Source organism: Hipposideros armiger, unplaced genomic scaffold (assembly GCF_001890085.2).
Source record: "Hipposideros armiger isolate ML-2016 unplaced genomic scaffold, ASM189008v1 scaffold_213, whole genome shotgun sequence".
Taxonomy (NCBI): Eukaryota; Metazoa; Chordata; class Mammalia; order Chiroptera; family Hipposideridae; genus Hipposideros; species Hipposideros armiger.
In genome coordinates this window covers 422,548-437,372 of record NW_017731563.1, presented here as the reverse complement: position 1 = coordinate 437,372, position 14,825 = coordinate 422,548, and the positions used below count along the sequence as shown (strand labels likewise).

The window sequence follows — 14,825 nt, the reverse complement described above, 5'->3', positions numbered from 1 at the left end:
GATCATTTAGTGACTTATTTCAGTTCAGGAAAATAAAGTATATAATCTTGAGATCCACTTTGAATTCTTTGTAGGCCAGATCTAAGTCATCTTTTGCTTTGGTCCTTATAAAATTAAGTCACTCAGTGTGAATTGCTTAAGTAGTACTCCCCCTTTCCTTCCTTCTTCCCTCCTTTTCTTCGTTCTTTTTTACTTCTAATAACATCTGTTCTTTTTGTTCTGTGGAAATGTCAATGCTGAATATGTCCACTGAACTCTACAGCCTGGCTTTTTTTTTTTCTTTTTCTTATAAGGGTATCCTTATGTTAGACTCGTCTAGAAGAGTTTGCTACCTTATTTATATATATATATATATGTAAAGGAACTCGCACTTGTTGATGTAGATAATGCATAGAAAGTCAGCAGCTTATGCCTGAGCTTAGCATCTAAAAATTAAGGGAATTTTCTGTAGGAAGGCCTTTGAAATTCCTGCTGGGCCATAAAGATTTAATATTTACACTTGCCCTTTATATTCAAATGGAGATTGTTATTCTGTATTCTTTATAATAAAGGAGAGTATCTGATGGGTAAATAGAGCATGTTCTGGAGTATGCTATAAGCAAGTAATTTAATTTAAGAATCTTGTCTTGTTTCAGTTGCCCATTGGACGTCAGTGTGTCAATCATTACCGACGGCTAAGGCGCCATTGTGTCTTTTCACACGAGGAACTCATTTTCAAAATGGCGGCAGATCCAGAATGCTTAGATGTGGGGCTGGCTGCCATGGTGTGCAAAGAATTGACTCTCATGACTGAAGAAGAGACACGATTAAGGGAGTCTGTTGTACAAATGGTGAGTTTGCCGAGCACGTTTCCTGTATTTGATATTGCTTATGGAATGTAAAAAAATTAAACCTATAAAAGAATTCATTTTCATCTTTGATCCCTTTAGAAGTTGAACACAAAAATCACTAGTTTGGAAAAGGTTTCATATTTTTATACTTGCTATTTTGGTTTCTTCAAGTTGAAAAAGTTTTAAGAATCTTGATATCTCTTTTTAAAAAATGGAATCCTATCAGATAGAATTTCTGAGGTATATATTTATTTTTTAAAAAGTTTTCTACATATAGTATTATTTCTTTAAACAAGAAAGTTCAAATTCTTCCTTTCTCTCTGAGCTTTGTAATTGAATGAAAGTTATATTTCTGATGATTACAGACTGTCATAGTGAATTAATCTGGCTTTTTCCCCCTTCAGAGAAATTTAATGAGTAGGAAGGACTGAATAACCAGGGTTGGGATTTTAAATGCTTAGAATACACTAAACATTTATCACATTGAAATGGGAATTAATATGCGAAAACCTATGTCTTCACCCTCATCTTGGCCCATTCTCAATAACCCTCTCTACATAGTTAGCCTAGCCCCACTGGATTTGTACCATGCTCCCTTCTGCTCTTGTATAGTCTACTTTCTCTACTTAGATATTATGTTTGTACTTTTTAAACAGCTGTGTTGGGGTATAATTGACATAAACAACATATGTCTATAGTGTATAATTGATATAAATACCCATGAAACCTTTGTCATAATCAAGATAATGAACATATCACATTCAGAAGTTCTTTTTTTAATTATTATTATTATTGTTATTAAGGAGGGTGCAGCTCACAGTGGCCCATGTGGGGATCAAACTGGCAACCTTGGTGTTACTAGCACCACACTGTAACCAACTGAGCTTACCAGCCATCCTCAAAAGTTTTCTTGGGGGCCGGCTGAGTGTCGCGTTGGTTAAGAGCTGGCTTGGGTCGCCAGCTCTGAACAGCAGGACCCCAGTTCAGATCCCACATGAGGGCCAGTGACACTGTGCCCTCTACAGCTAAGATGCTGAACAACAGCTCAACCTGGAGCTGGGCTGCCGTGAGTTGCCGGCGACGGTGTAGGCTGCAGCCCCTGCTGCAGTGGGCTTCCATAAGCTACCGTGTGTGGCTGGCAGCCGGTGTGAGCTGCCATGAGAGGTCAGCAACCAATCTGCCTCACCTGGGAAGAGTGCAATGATAATACCAACATGGGCCAGTGAAGCAACGTCCTTCACAACTAGACTGACGAACAAAATGACAGCAACTTGTCTGTTCCCCTCCCCCAATTCCCCAATAAAATCTTAAAAAAAAAAAAAAAGTTTTCTTATGCCCCTTTGTGATCCTTCCCTCCTGTCCCATCTCACCCCCCCTCCTGTCCCATCTCACCCCAGGAAAACACTAATCTACATTCTTCAGTTTGCTTTTTTTAAAAAAGCATTTTATCTAAATTGAATTATATACAACTTACACTTTTTTGTCTAGTTTCTTTCACTTAGCATAATTACTTGAGATTCATCCATGTTGTTGCATGTATTAATAATTTACTTCTCTTTGTTTGCCAAGTAGTATTACATTGAATAGACATACCAAAGGTACACTGATGGCAAATAAGCATATAAAAAAATGCTCCACATCATATGTCATCAGGGAAATACAAATTAAAACATCAGTGAGATACCATTACATACCTATTAGAATGGCCAAAATCCAAAACACTAAGAATACCAAATCCTGGTGAGGATGTGGAGCAACAGAAGTGGTCATTCAGGGGCGCCAGTTAACTCAGTTGGTTAGAGCGCAGTGCTCATAACACCAAGGTTGCCAGTTCGATCCCTACATGGACCACTGAGTTGTGCCCTCCACAACTAGATTGAAACAACTGCTTGACTTGGAGCTGATGGGTCCTGGAAAAATACACTGTTCCCCAATTAAAAAAAAAAAGGAAAAAAAGAAAGAAATCCTCACTCATTGCTGGTGGAAATGCAAAATGGTACCACCACTTTGGAAGACAGTGTGGCAGTTTCTTACAAAACTGAACATACTCTCAGTATACAATCCTGCAATTGTACGCCTTGGTATTTATCCAAAAGAGTTGAAAAATTATGTTCACACAAAAACTAGACACAGATATGTATAGCAGCTTTATTCATAATTGCCAAAACTTGGAAGCACCCAGATGTCCATCAGTAGGTAAATGGTTAAATAAACTGTGGTGCATCCAATGGAATATTATTCAGTGCCAAAAAGAAATGAGCTATTAAGCCGTGAAAAGACATGGAGGAAACTTAAAAGTATATTACTAATTGAAAAAATATAATCTGAAAAGGCTACATACTGCACTATTTCAACTACATGACATTCTGGAAAAGGCAAAACTATAGACAGTAAAAAGATCAGTGTTTGCCAGGGGTTTGGGGGGGTGGGGTGGGAGTGCTTTGTGGGAGAGAGGATGACTAGGCGGAACACGGGCATTTGAAGGAGGTGAAAACACTCTATGATACCATAATGATGGATACATGTCATTACATATTCATACAAACCCACAGAATGTAAAACACCAAGAGTGAACCATAATACAGACTTTGGGTGATTATGATGTGCCAAATGATGGTTCATCAATTGTAACAAATATATCAACCACTCTGGTAGGGGATGTTGATAATGTAGGAGGCTATGCATGTGTTATGGGGGCAGAAGATATATATATAGGAAATCTCTGTGCCTTCCATTCATTTTGCTGTGAACCTTAAACTACCCTTAAAAAGTGTGGTATAATAGATATAGACCTATTCAGATTAGGTTTCTTTTGTGAGTTTTGACAGCTTGTGTCTTTCAAGGGATTGATCCATTTCACCTAGGTTATGCTATTTGTGGGCATAGAGTTTATAGAATTCCTTTATTTTAATGGCCATGGGATCTGTAGTGATGTCCCCTTTTTCATTTCTGTTCTTAGAATTCATGTCCTCTTTCTTTTTTTCTTAGCCTGGCTAGAGGCTTGTCAATTTTATTAAATTTTTCAAAGATAGCTTTTGGTTTCATTGATTTTTCTCTGTTGAGTTCCTATTTTCAGTTTCATTGATTTTTTTGCTTCTCAAATTCGCTTGTTTTTTTTCTTCTGCTTACTTTGAATTTAATTTGCTCTATTTTTTTTTAAGTTTCCTAAAGTTGAAACTTAGATTATCCATTTTATATGTTTATGTACACTGGGATTCTTTTACCCTTTGCCTGTAGTATTTTGAAGTTTGAAATTTAAGTACATTGGTAGGGACTCATGCATAAGTTTCTGTGGCATAGTCTTATATTTTAGATTTAACTTGTGTCATTAATAGGGCGTTATTTTTCCTTTTCTGTAATAATTTGAATGTCACATACCCTGTTCATCTTACATCCTGTGATCAAATTTCTCTATGGAGTCTTTCCCTTTAAACTTACCTTCTTCCTGTGCCCTTGTTTCCCGATACTTATCTCTGCCCTTTCTTTGCATTATATACTAGTCTTTATTATCTTGAGAAAAGATTCAATTTTTCTCTCTTCCTGAAAAACTTGAGTGGGTTTTCTGTGGACGGTGCCTTCATATCCTCTTTATCCCTTCATCATCACTGTCATTCTGAAACTCCATGTTTGCTAGTGACAGCTTTATTGCCAAGTCCAGTTGTTGCCTGTCTCCTTTCCCCATGACCTCTGTATTGCACCATATAGTGCTTCTTTGGTTTCTTTCTTTAACTCTTGCTCTACTGTTTCTTCAACCTCTGGTAACACTCATTAATCACTTCTAGTTATCATTTTGCTCCTTTTCCTCACCTGCTGGTATTTGTAGGGTTCAGCCCTTGACCTTTGTTTTCCTTTTGTGCTACTTTTCAAGGGATTCTTTTTTTTTTTTTTTAAAGATTTTTATTGGGGAATTGGGGGGATGGGAACAGCGGTGGGGAATTGGGGGAAGGGGAACAGACAAGTTGCTGTCGTTTTGTTCTTCAGTCTAGTTGTGGAGGACGTTGCTTCACTGGCCCAAGTTGGTATTATCATTGCGCTCTTCCCGGGCGAGGCAGATCAGTCACCGGCTTCTGGACGGCCGCTCACTGCGGCTGCTGGCCGCTCCTGCTGGCCGCTGGCCACACACGGCAGCCCATGGCAACCCACTGCAGCAGGAGCTGCAGCCTACACCGTCGCCGGCGACTCAGGGCAACCCAGCTCCAGGTCGAGCTGTTGTTCAGCATCCTAGCTGTAGAGGGCAGCGTCACTGGCCCTCACATGCGGGATCCGAACCGGGGCCCTCTGGCATCCCAAGCCAGCTCTCAACCATCGCGCCACTCAGCCGGCCCTTCAAGGGATTCTTAAGCGATTCTTAGGATTTTGACTTTCAGCTATTATCTTGTAGCTTCAGTCCTCACCTCTTGATGTTTCTTCTTATTTGATGCAAACACCGGAATTATTGTCATTTTGAAAGAGGTGATATGTCCAGTCACCCATTTATAATCTGCCTCTCCATGTGATTACTGTACATTTCTATTTAGATTTTTGTCATCTCAGTTTCAGTATCTAAAATAGAATATCATCTTTTCTCCCTCAACCCTTTTACAAACCTCTTTGCTTTTCTAATTTCCTAAGTGCCAAGACCATTATGTAAAAACTTCATGTGATCCTTGATTCATTCATCTCCTTTATAGTCATCTGTTACCTGGTTTTAAGTTTTAGGTTTTTTATTTTTGCAGTGTCTCATCACTCTCCCATCCTCCCCTTTTCCTTTATTGCTGCCATTCTGTCCTAGACCTTCATTTTCTCACCTGGATTATTTCAAATACCTTTTAATTTGTATCTCTAACTTTTTCTCTCTCCATTCCCTCCTGATAATTTATGATTTTCCAAAGTGCATTCTCAGTAATATAAGCTATATAATACGTTAGAAGGCATTATAAGGAAAAACTATTCTGTGATCAAGTTTCGGAAATGGTGGGTTAAGAGAAAACTAAATGGGATTCTTTCCTGTAAAATGCTGATCCTTTAATAGGCTGGTGTTTATTGCTAATCTCTAAGTTAGGAGGGATATAATACATAGCATTTCCCCAAAAAGAATGTATTTCTTTATTTTTTTTGTAGAATATTTTTCAGGACTAGTAGTCCTTGGGGTACACTTTGGAAATGATATAAAATTTCTTGAAGCAGTCAGGACTATTAGCTGATGATGCATTAGTACCCCTGTTTGCTAACTACTCTAAAGCTGTGTAAATTCTTAAAATCTAAGAAATACCTTCAGTGCATTTTGGAATGGTTCTTGCATAAAAATAATTTTTAAAGAAAATATTAAATGTTTGTATGAGAAAATGGAAAGATGTGAGTGTAACAAGGAGACATCTAAATTAAACTAATATCAAAAACAGAATATATGTTGAAAGAACTGGATTGTGCCTGCCAGTGAATAAATTATGAAGTTCCCACCTTAAGTGAAAAAAGTTTGCTCTCACAGTGGAATTAGATTTGTAAGTACCTTGCTCAAGTAAGTTGAAGCTGTAAAGGGAGCCCTTGTGTATTAAAGGCAGTCTTTGTAAAATGCCACTTCAAATGCTCTTCTTTTCTAAAACTGGCATACTGAATTTGATTGACTTCCTTTTTGATGCTTTGCTGAAGTAGATTATATATATATAAAATATATATATTTTTTTAAGATTTTTATTGGGGAATTGGGGGGATGGGAACAGTGCTGGGGAATTGGGGGAAGGGGAACAGACAAGTTGCTGTCGTTTTTGTTCTTCAGTCTAGTTGTGGAGGACGTTGCTTCACTGGCCCAAGTTGGCACCATCATTGCGCTCTTCCCGGGTGAGGCAGATCAGTCGCCAGCTTCTGGACGGCCGCTCACTGCGGCTGCTGGCCGCTCACGCTGGCTGCTGGCTACACACGATAGCCCATGGCAACCCACTGCCACAGGGACTGCAGCCTACGCCGTCGCCGGCGACTCATGGCAGCCCAGCTCTAGGTCGAGCTGTTGTTGTTCAGCATCTTAGCTGTGGAAGGCAGTGTCACTGGCCCTCATATGTGGGATCCGAACCGTGGCCCTCTGGCATCCCAAGCCAGTTCTTAACCATCGTGCCACTCGGCTGGCCCTGAAGTAGATTATATTTTTATCTGTATGGCTTAAGTAATTTTATACTTCTTTATCCTTGCATATGTTTGTACATATCAGTGTTATTTTCAGATGGTAGCTTACTAATGTATCTGGTTCAAGAGTGTATTATCCCTGGGGAGAGTAATTATTATTATTTCTTACTTTAAAGAAAAGATAATGCCACATAAATATATGGCTTCATGAATTATTATATGGTAAACTTTGTCATCACAATTCTGGTCAAGAAACAGAACTTTGTCAGCCACCCCAAAAGCACCTAATTATAACATCCCTGGCTATTTTAACCTTTGTAATAATAACTTGCTTGCATTTTTTTTTTTTAAGATTTTATTGGGGAATTGGGGAAGGGGAACAGCATTGGGGAAGGGGAACAGACAAGTTGATGTCCTTTTGTTCTTCAGTCTAGTTGTGGAGGATGTTGCTTCACTGGCCCATGTTGGTATTATTATTGCGCTCTTCTGGGTGAGGCATTCGCTCACTGGCCATTGGACGGCGGCTCACAGCAGCTCACAAAAGCACACGCCAGCTGCCGGCTAGCCCCACTGCAGCCTACGCCATCGCCGGTGACCCACGGCAGCGTAGCTCCAGGTTGAGCTGTTGTTCACCATCTTAGCTGTAGAGGGCACAGTGTCACTGGCCCGCATGTGGGATCTGAACTGGGGCCCTGTAGCTCAGACCTGGCGTCCCAAGCCAACTCTTAACCAATGCCCCACTCAGCTGGCCCCTTCCTTGCATTTTAAAAATAGCTGTATCAGTCAGATGTGCATTCTTAAACACCAAGGTTTAACCTTGCCCATTTAAAAAAAATTAGTAATGATTATTTTTAGAAAGTATTTTGTTGATATGCCATTGTATCTCCTATGTTTATATCTTAACTCAGAGATTTACCCATAGGAAAAAATACATAATAAATTGAGTTCATTGATGCTTGAAAGACTGGAAGGACTTGATCTAATGATATACACTGTATTTCAGGGTGTCCTGATGTCAGAAGAGGAAGTGTTTGAACTCGTCCCTGATGATGAGCGGCAGTGCTCAGCATGCAGAACCACATGCTTTCTCTCTGCTCTCACATGCTCCTGTAACCCTGAGCGTCTTGTGTGTCTCTACCATCCGGCGGATCTGTGCCCCTGCCCCATGCAGAAGAAATGTCTTAGGTACCCGGAAGTTTCTCCTGAAACTTGCATTATCTTCTTTTAAACCCAAGTATTGATGCAGCTCTTTGTAAGTCCTTCTTTGTGTCTGGGCTGGTGCCTCCCTGCTCAAGAACCAGCCTTTAAAGTTGGCCCTCAACTTGGCAACAAAAATCAGTTCTTTACCAGTTGATGTCACATCTCCTGTCTCCCCTTGTGTTGGAACTCTGGCTTCTTTGATTTTCTCTTTATGTGTACCAGCACCCCATTCTTCGGGCTGTTGTATTCTCTTTAAGCTGATAGTACTTAAAATTTAATTGACTTTCAAGTTGTCTGTTTTTGAAGTTTTTATTTCCATGTTCTTTGGTTTTTTGTTTTGTTTTTAGATATCGCTACCCATTAGAAGACCTCCCTTCTCTGCTATATGGTGTGAAAGTCAGGGCACAGTCCTATGACACTTGGGTCAGTCGTGTGACAGAAGCATTATCTGCCAACTTCAACCACAAGAAAGGTTAAGTCTCCGGTTGTTTGTGTACACTGGGAATGGTTTTTACTTTGAAAGAGACCTTGTTTTATGTGCTTTCCTCCATTCAGCAAAAATCCTAGGCTTCATCTGAGAGTTGAGACTAGTGGATTAGTTGATTACAGTCTTAATTTTCTATTTGAGAATCTTTTTCTAAGTGAAAAAATCGGTATAAAATAGGACAGATAACTAACTTGCAATAGATACATATTATGGGGAGCCATTGTTACCAATGGACTAACATTAAAGACTTACTAAGATAAATTGCCTTACCTGAGAGACATTGTCTATAAGGAGGAGGAATAAGTACCCAGTTGTAAGCTATTATTGTGTTGGTGAGATTTTCACATCTGCATTGTGTTTTTGCTAATAGGTTGATGACTCACTTGAGAGAGGTTGAAGATTTTTAAGTGACATTTTAAAGTCATCTGTGGTCATAGTATATGGCTTTTTATTTTACAGATTTGATTGAATTACGGGTGATGCTGGAAGATGCTGAGGATAGGAAATACCCGGAGAATGATCTCTTTAGAAAACTCAGGGATGCTGTAAAAGAAGCTGAGACCTGTGCTTCTGTGGCTCAACTGCTTCTGAGCAAAAAGCAGAAACATAGGTAAGACTAAGAAGAGGTTAATTTTTCAATAGTTTCCTGTTTTTTTCAGAGGAAAAGCCAAAATTTTAACTGATCTGTGAAGCCCTACATTATCTTTGACCCCTTGTGGCCATGTCCATCCCTCCTCCAGTAATGCCCTAATTTTATCTTCTGCACCCCTTCTTTCTTGCCCCACTCTGCAGTCCTCTTCCCCATACTGTTCATAGGCACCAGCATTCCTACTTAGGGCCTTCACACGTGCTCTTTGCTCTGCTTGGAGTTCTCTTCCTCTGATAGCCAGGTGGCTTCTTCCCTCACTTCTTTCAAGTCGTTTTCAGATTTCATATTCTTTTCGAGCCCTTCTCTGACAACCCTTTATAAAATTGCAACCTTCTTATTCTTCTTTTCTGCCTTGTTTTTCTGCTAGCCCTGTCACCTTCTGATATACTAATTTACTTATTTATTGTCTGTCCCCTCCTTTCTTTTCTAACCCCACTAGAATGTTTGGTAGACTAGAATGCTATGAATTTTTATCCTCTTATTTCATGGCTATATTTCTTGTTCTTAGTACAATGCCTGGCACATAGTAGGTGTGCAATAAATATTTGTGAATAAATATATAACATTACAGGCTGAGGGCAGGTTATAGCAAAGAGTAACTTTGGATGCAGAGGAAGCTGTTACTAAGGAGTAGAGAAGAATGCGTCCTTGATTTAATGGAATTCATATGTGGTATATTTTCTGTGGTATTGTTTCGTATTCATTCCTTGTATCTGAATGGCTTTTTCTGTAGCAGTTCTATAGGTTTTAAATTACTTTGTGCATTGTGCATTTTTTATCTACCATTTTATCAGAAAACCTTTCTTAGAGACATTGATCAATGAATCTTCACCAGTCATTAGGTCACTGACCCCCTTAGAAATCTGGTGAAAGCTTAGGGACCCTTTTTATATAAATGCACATACAAACAAAATTTTGAATCACTTTCAGAGAGGATTTATTGTCTCCTAAGCCAGGTTAAGTGCTCTTATTCCTCATCTTAAGCTTCTTGAGATAGAGGATTCTGTTTTATCAATGAACTTTTTTTTTTTTTTTACGATTTTTATTGGGGCATTGAGGGAGGGGAACAATGTTGGGGAATTGGGGAAGGGGACCAGTCAAGTTGTTGCTGTTTGATCTTCGTTGCGGAGGGCGCCAGGCTGCCTATCGGCAGCTCATGGCCTCTAAGCTCAAGGTGCTGTTGAACTTAATATTTTACCATGAGGAATTTATTGAATGTTGGAAATATTTAATACTTGTAAGATTGGAAGAACTGTAACTTGGAGAGATGAATCTTTAATCATTAACTAAAGAGCTAAAAACCAAATTTGGAAGTGCGCCGTTGCAGAAGGAGTCCCTCAAACACTAGTATTCTTAGAAGCCCTTTTGATATTAGAATGACCGTGAATTTTTCTTACTTTATGTCTCAATATTATTTTACATCAGGCAGAGCCCTGATAGTGGAAGGACTCGGACCAAACTGACAGTGGAAGAATTGAAGGCCTTTGTCCAACAACTTTTTAGTCTTCCATGTGTCATCAGCCAAGCTCGACAAGTAAAGGTGGAGTATTAACATTCTTTTCTTGTGCAATATCCTTCTTAGTATGGGCTATGGTTTGGGTAAACAGAATAGAGCATCTAGACTAGTTTGTTCTGTTTGTTTCTTTTCTCAAGTGCTGCTATTTAAGTTTTTTTTTAATAGGCAGTAAGAATCTCTTGATTTAATTCTTAACCTTAATCCCCCCTTTAAAATTCTGGAGTTAAGACCAGTTTAGAATTTTATTTTCTATATTAATTTTAGGTCAGAAACCCCATTAAACTTAGATGTAACTGAAACATAAGAAATTAGTTAAAAGAATCTGAATTTATCAGTGAGTTTTTACTTCATGAGCTTTTAAAAAGGCAGAGCGCTAAAATTCCCAGGGCCCTAATGGATTTTTTTGTTGTTGGTTTTTTTAAAGATTTTATTGGGGAATTGGGGGAGGAAATAGTGTTGGGGAATCGGGGGAGGGGAACAAACTTTTGCTGTCCTTTTGTTCTTCAGTCTAGTTGTGGAGGTCATCGCTTCACTGACAGGGCCCTGATGGTTTAATGAATATGTAAAATCCCAAAAGTATATATCAAATATATTAATCTGCACAGTTAGTAATCTTTTGATAGTTTGTGGTGTGTTTTGTGATTTGACGGTGGGTAGGGTATCTAAAATGGTTTTTATCAAGGCTATCAACTTGTGTTTTTGTCTAATTCTGTGTCATAAGAGCATTTTGATTGTTGACCATACTTTCCTTCTTGAGAGATTTTTCTCCTGTAAACACCTATGACACTACACTCTCTGGTTTTCCTATACAATTCCTTATCTTTACTCTTCTTTGCTGATTGTTTTCTCCTTGGATGGAGCCTCAACCTCTTTTTTACTCTTGGTTCTAATATCTTATTTGTCCAGTCACATTAAATATTACCTATATCCTGTTGCATCCCAAATCTCCACTTCTAACTACCTTTCTTCTTTTCTACAGACTTGGACATCTAGTTGTATATGTTTCTCTTTGGCAGACTAAATAAGGCATCTTAAAAGCCTTTTAATGAATCAAAATCTTTGATTTCTTTATTTCCCTTGTACCTTACACCCAATGTCTAGAAACAAGTGCTGCTATTAACTCTAAAATGTTTCCCAAAGTAAATCATTTGTCGTCAACTCCGTTGCTTAAACTGTGTTCTACACCATAGCCTCTTAACTGGTCTCCCTTCTGCTCTTGTCCATGATGGTTTATTTTCATTTAGTAGCCAGAGTGATCATGTGAAATAAAAATCAAATCATGTCACTTCCCCATGGTTAAAAATCCTACAGTAGTTCCCCAAAGCCATTAGAATGAAATCCAAACTTAGGATCTACAGGCACTATGTAATCTGACCTCTGCTTATTCTTCAGCTACGTTTATCCGTTGTCTACTTTGCTCCCCTATCATCCGCTTTGGAGCAAGACACCAAGCTCATTTCTATTTAAAAACTTTTGCAGTTATTATTTACCCTGTCTGAATTGCTCTTTTCGCAAGGTTCTCACTTCTACCTCCTCATTTTTGTTTTGGTTCATCTGTCTTCCAGACAACCATTGCAAAGTAATATGCCCCCCTTCCAGTCATGCTCTATTGTGTTGCCCTATTTCATTTTCATAGCACATAAACTAACATTTTATTCATGTATTCAGGGCCACTTACATTGAAATGTGTGTTCCTTGAAGACAAGGACTTTGTATGTTTTGTTTGATACTGTGTCCCTAGACCAGTGCCTGCCTGCATCTAAGTCAGCAGTCATTAAATATTTTTAAATTAATCATATTTTAAAAGTAGGTCTGTAAGTCATTACAGAGAAGCATATTTATGCCCTTAACTATCATATCTATTTGGTTCTATGATGGTTAGATTATTAAATGGTCTAGAATTGGATAGGTTTGCCTATCAAAACTGTGTCTATTCTGTTACCTATCAAATATATCTATTACATACTCATTTTGTGTCTTTTAAATTTACTTTTTATTTTTATTCTTTTAACCTTTTCAGAATCTGCTTGATGATGTGGAAGAGTTTCACGAACGTGCACAAGATGCCATGATGGATGAAACCCCAGATTCTTCCAAACTCCAGCTGTTGATAGATATGGGCTCTAGTCTCTATGTGGAGTTACCTGAATTAGCCCGACTAAAGCAAGAGCTACAACAGGCTCGATGGTTGGATGAAGTAAGACTGACTCTGTCAGATCCACAGCAAGTCACTTTGGATGTCATGAAGAAATTGATAGACTCTGGTGTGGGGTTGGCACCCCACCATGCTGTGGAGAAGGCCATGGCTGAACTGCAGGAGCTCCTTACAGTCTCGGAGCGATGGGAGGAAAAGGCGAAGGTCTGCCTCCAGGCAAGGTGAACACATATATTGGTGACTGTTGCCTCTTTAATAACTAAGTCAGAGAGTAGATGGGAGGAGGAACAGAAGGGTCTGTTTCATTAAGTATTTAATTAAATGTTTTTGCCTTCTCTGAGCAATCACTAAGTTATCAAATGAGTCTGCATATAGACAGTTTCAAATCTTATGTGCATATTGTATGCACAGTACTTTGTTAGATCCTTTTAAGTGATACTAGGTAGTATTTTGTTTAGAGTGTTCTATTACTGATATTATTGCTAGGAACTAAGAAAAATAAAGCTCATTACAGTGTGTTATTAACCGAGAGGTACAGAAAAGTTCTATAGGAATTCAGAAGAGGAGAGATCATTGTTAGCTTGGGTGGTCAGAGGAGAAGCTTGAGAGAAAAGTAATAACTTAGGTAGAGCCTTGAAGAATGAGTAGGATTGAAGTGGGAAGGGAGATAAGAGAAATGTCATAAGCTCAGTTTAAGGACTACTTAGGGCGTATTCATGTGACAAGTTAAATGGGCTTGATGGGAGCGGAGGAGTCATGCAGGAAAGTAATGAGAGACAAACATAAGGCATGTTAAGCATTTGCCTTGGCATTAGCACCCCATTGGATTTCTGAGTTGTAAGTAAAGCATTCATCAGATTTGACTGCACGTATATCAACTAATTTGACTGTAATATTTTCAGCAGCTAAGATTAATATTTATATAATTTCTATTGTGAGGATGAGGAAACTGAGATGCTTATAGAGATCACATAGTTATTAAATAACACAGCTCAAATTTAAAGCCTTTTCCATTTTATTCCAGAGTCTCCATGTACTTATTTTGAATGGATTTTGGTGGAGGGGGGGGATTTTTAGATGATTTAATCAGCATAGTCCTGCTCTGCCACGAAAAGACTCCATGTCTACTGGGTATTGTTCTCTAGATGCTATGGAGAATACATACTATACTTATTCATAGCTTCCTATCCAAAACATTCAGATTACTCTGTCTTCAGATTCATGACAATTAATTCCAGGAGGTGGGAGCATATTAAATGGGAAAAACTAAATAACTGGAGTGCAAAACAATGATTTGGTATATCTGATGCAACTGATCATAGTCTACTGAATGAAACTTTTTGGTAGTAATATTTGAAAACTTTTTTCCATTTTCCTACATTTAATTTAGTCACCAAGTTTGGGTGTTTTTGTCTCCAAAAATGTCTTTCATATCTATCGTCTTTAATTCCATTGTCACTGACCTGGTTATAATACTCACCTTTTCCCTTGACTTTCACAATTCAGTATTTACAAAGTAACTACCTAATGCCAGGCATTAATTCTAAGCGCTTTGGAGACATCGGGGGAAAAGATAGACAGCGTCCCTGCTTTAAAATATTAGAACCAACATCCTAGTGGGGAGAGATAGTTGCGTAAGTGAAGGAATGAATAAATTTCAAATATTTAGTGTCATGAAGAAAATAAAATTTGTAAAGAAGTAGAGGGTGATGGCATTGGTGGGTATAGTGGGAAGTAGAGTCTTCCCCTAGTCTAACTCCTGCCAAAATTACCTTTCTGAAACACATCTTTAATGTTCTTCATCTCTTAGCGTTGGTTAACTGCTGACCATTGTTTTCTTGATATTCTCCTCCTTTGCCTTTGATCTTCTCTCTCTGACTTTTTTTTTTTTT

At 38.6% G+C, this 14,825-nt stretch overlaps 1 protein-coding gene across 1 annotated transcript in view; it reads left to right on the top strand.

Moving 5' to 3' along the window:
- The window catches only part of KDM5A (lysine demethylase 5A), a 94,036-nt gene that overhangs the window by 40,677 nt on the left and 38,534 nt on the right, over nucleotides 1-14,825 (top strand). The window contains exons 14-19 of the mRNA XM_019654045.1: nucleotides 636-830; nucleotides 7,930-8,111; nucleotides 8,474-8,598; nucleotides 9,073-9,223; nucleotides 10,688-10,802; nucleotides 12,799-13,154. Coding sequence (XP_019509590.1) covers nucleotides 636-830; nucleotides 7,930-8,111; nucleotides 8,474-8,598; nucleotides 9,073-9,223; nucleotides 10,688-10,802; nucleotides 12,799-13,154 — 1,124 coding nt within the window. The remainder of the gene's footprint in view (nucleotides 1-635; nucleotides 831-7,929; nucleotides 8,112-8,473; nucleotides 8,599-9,072; nucleotides 9,224-10,687; nucleotides 10,803-12,798; nucleotides 13,155-14,825) is intronic.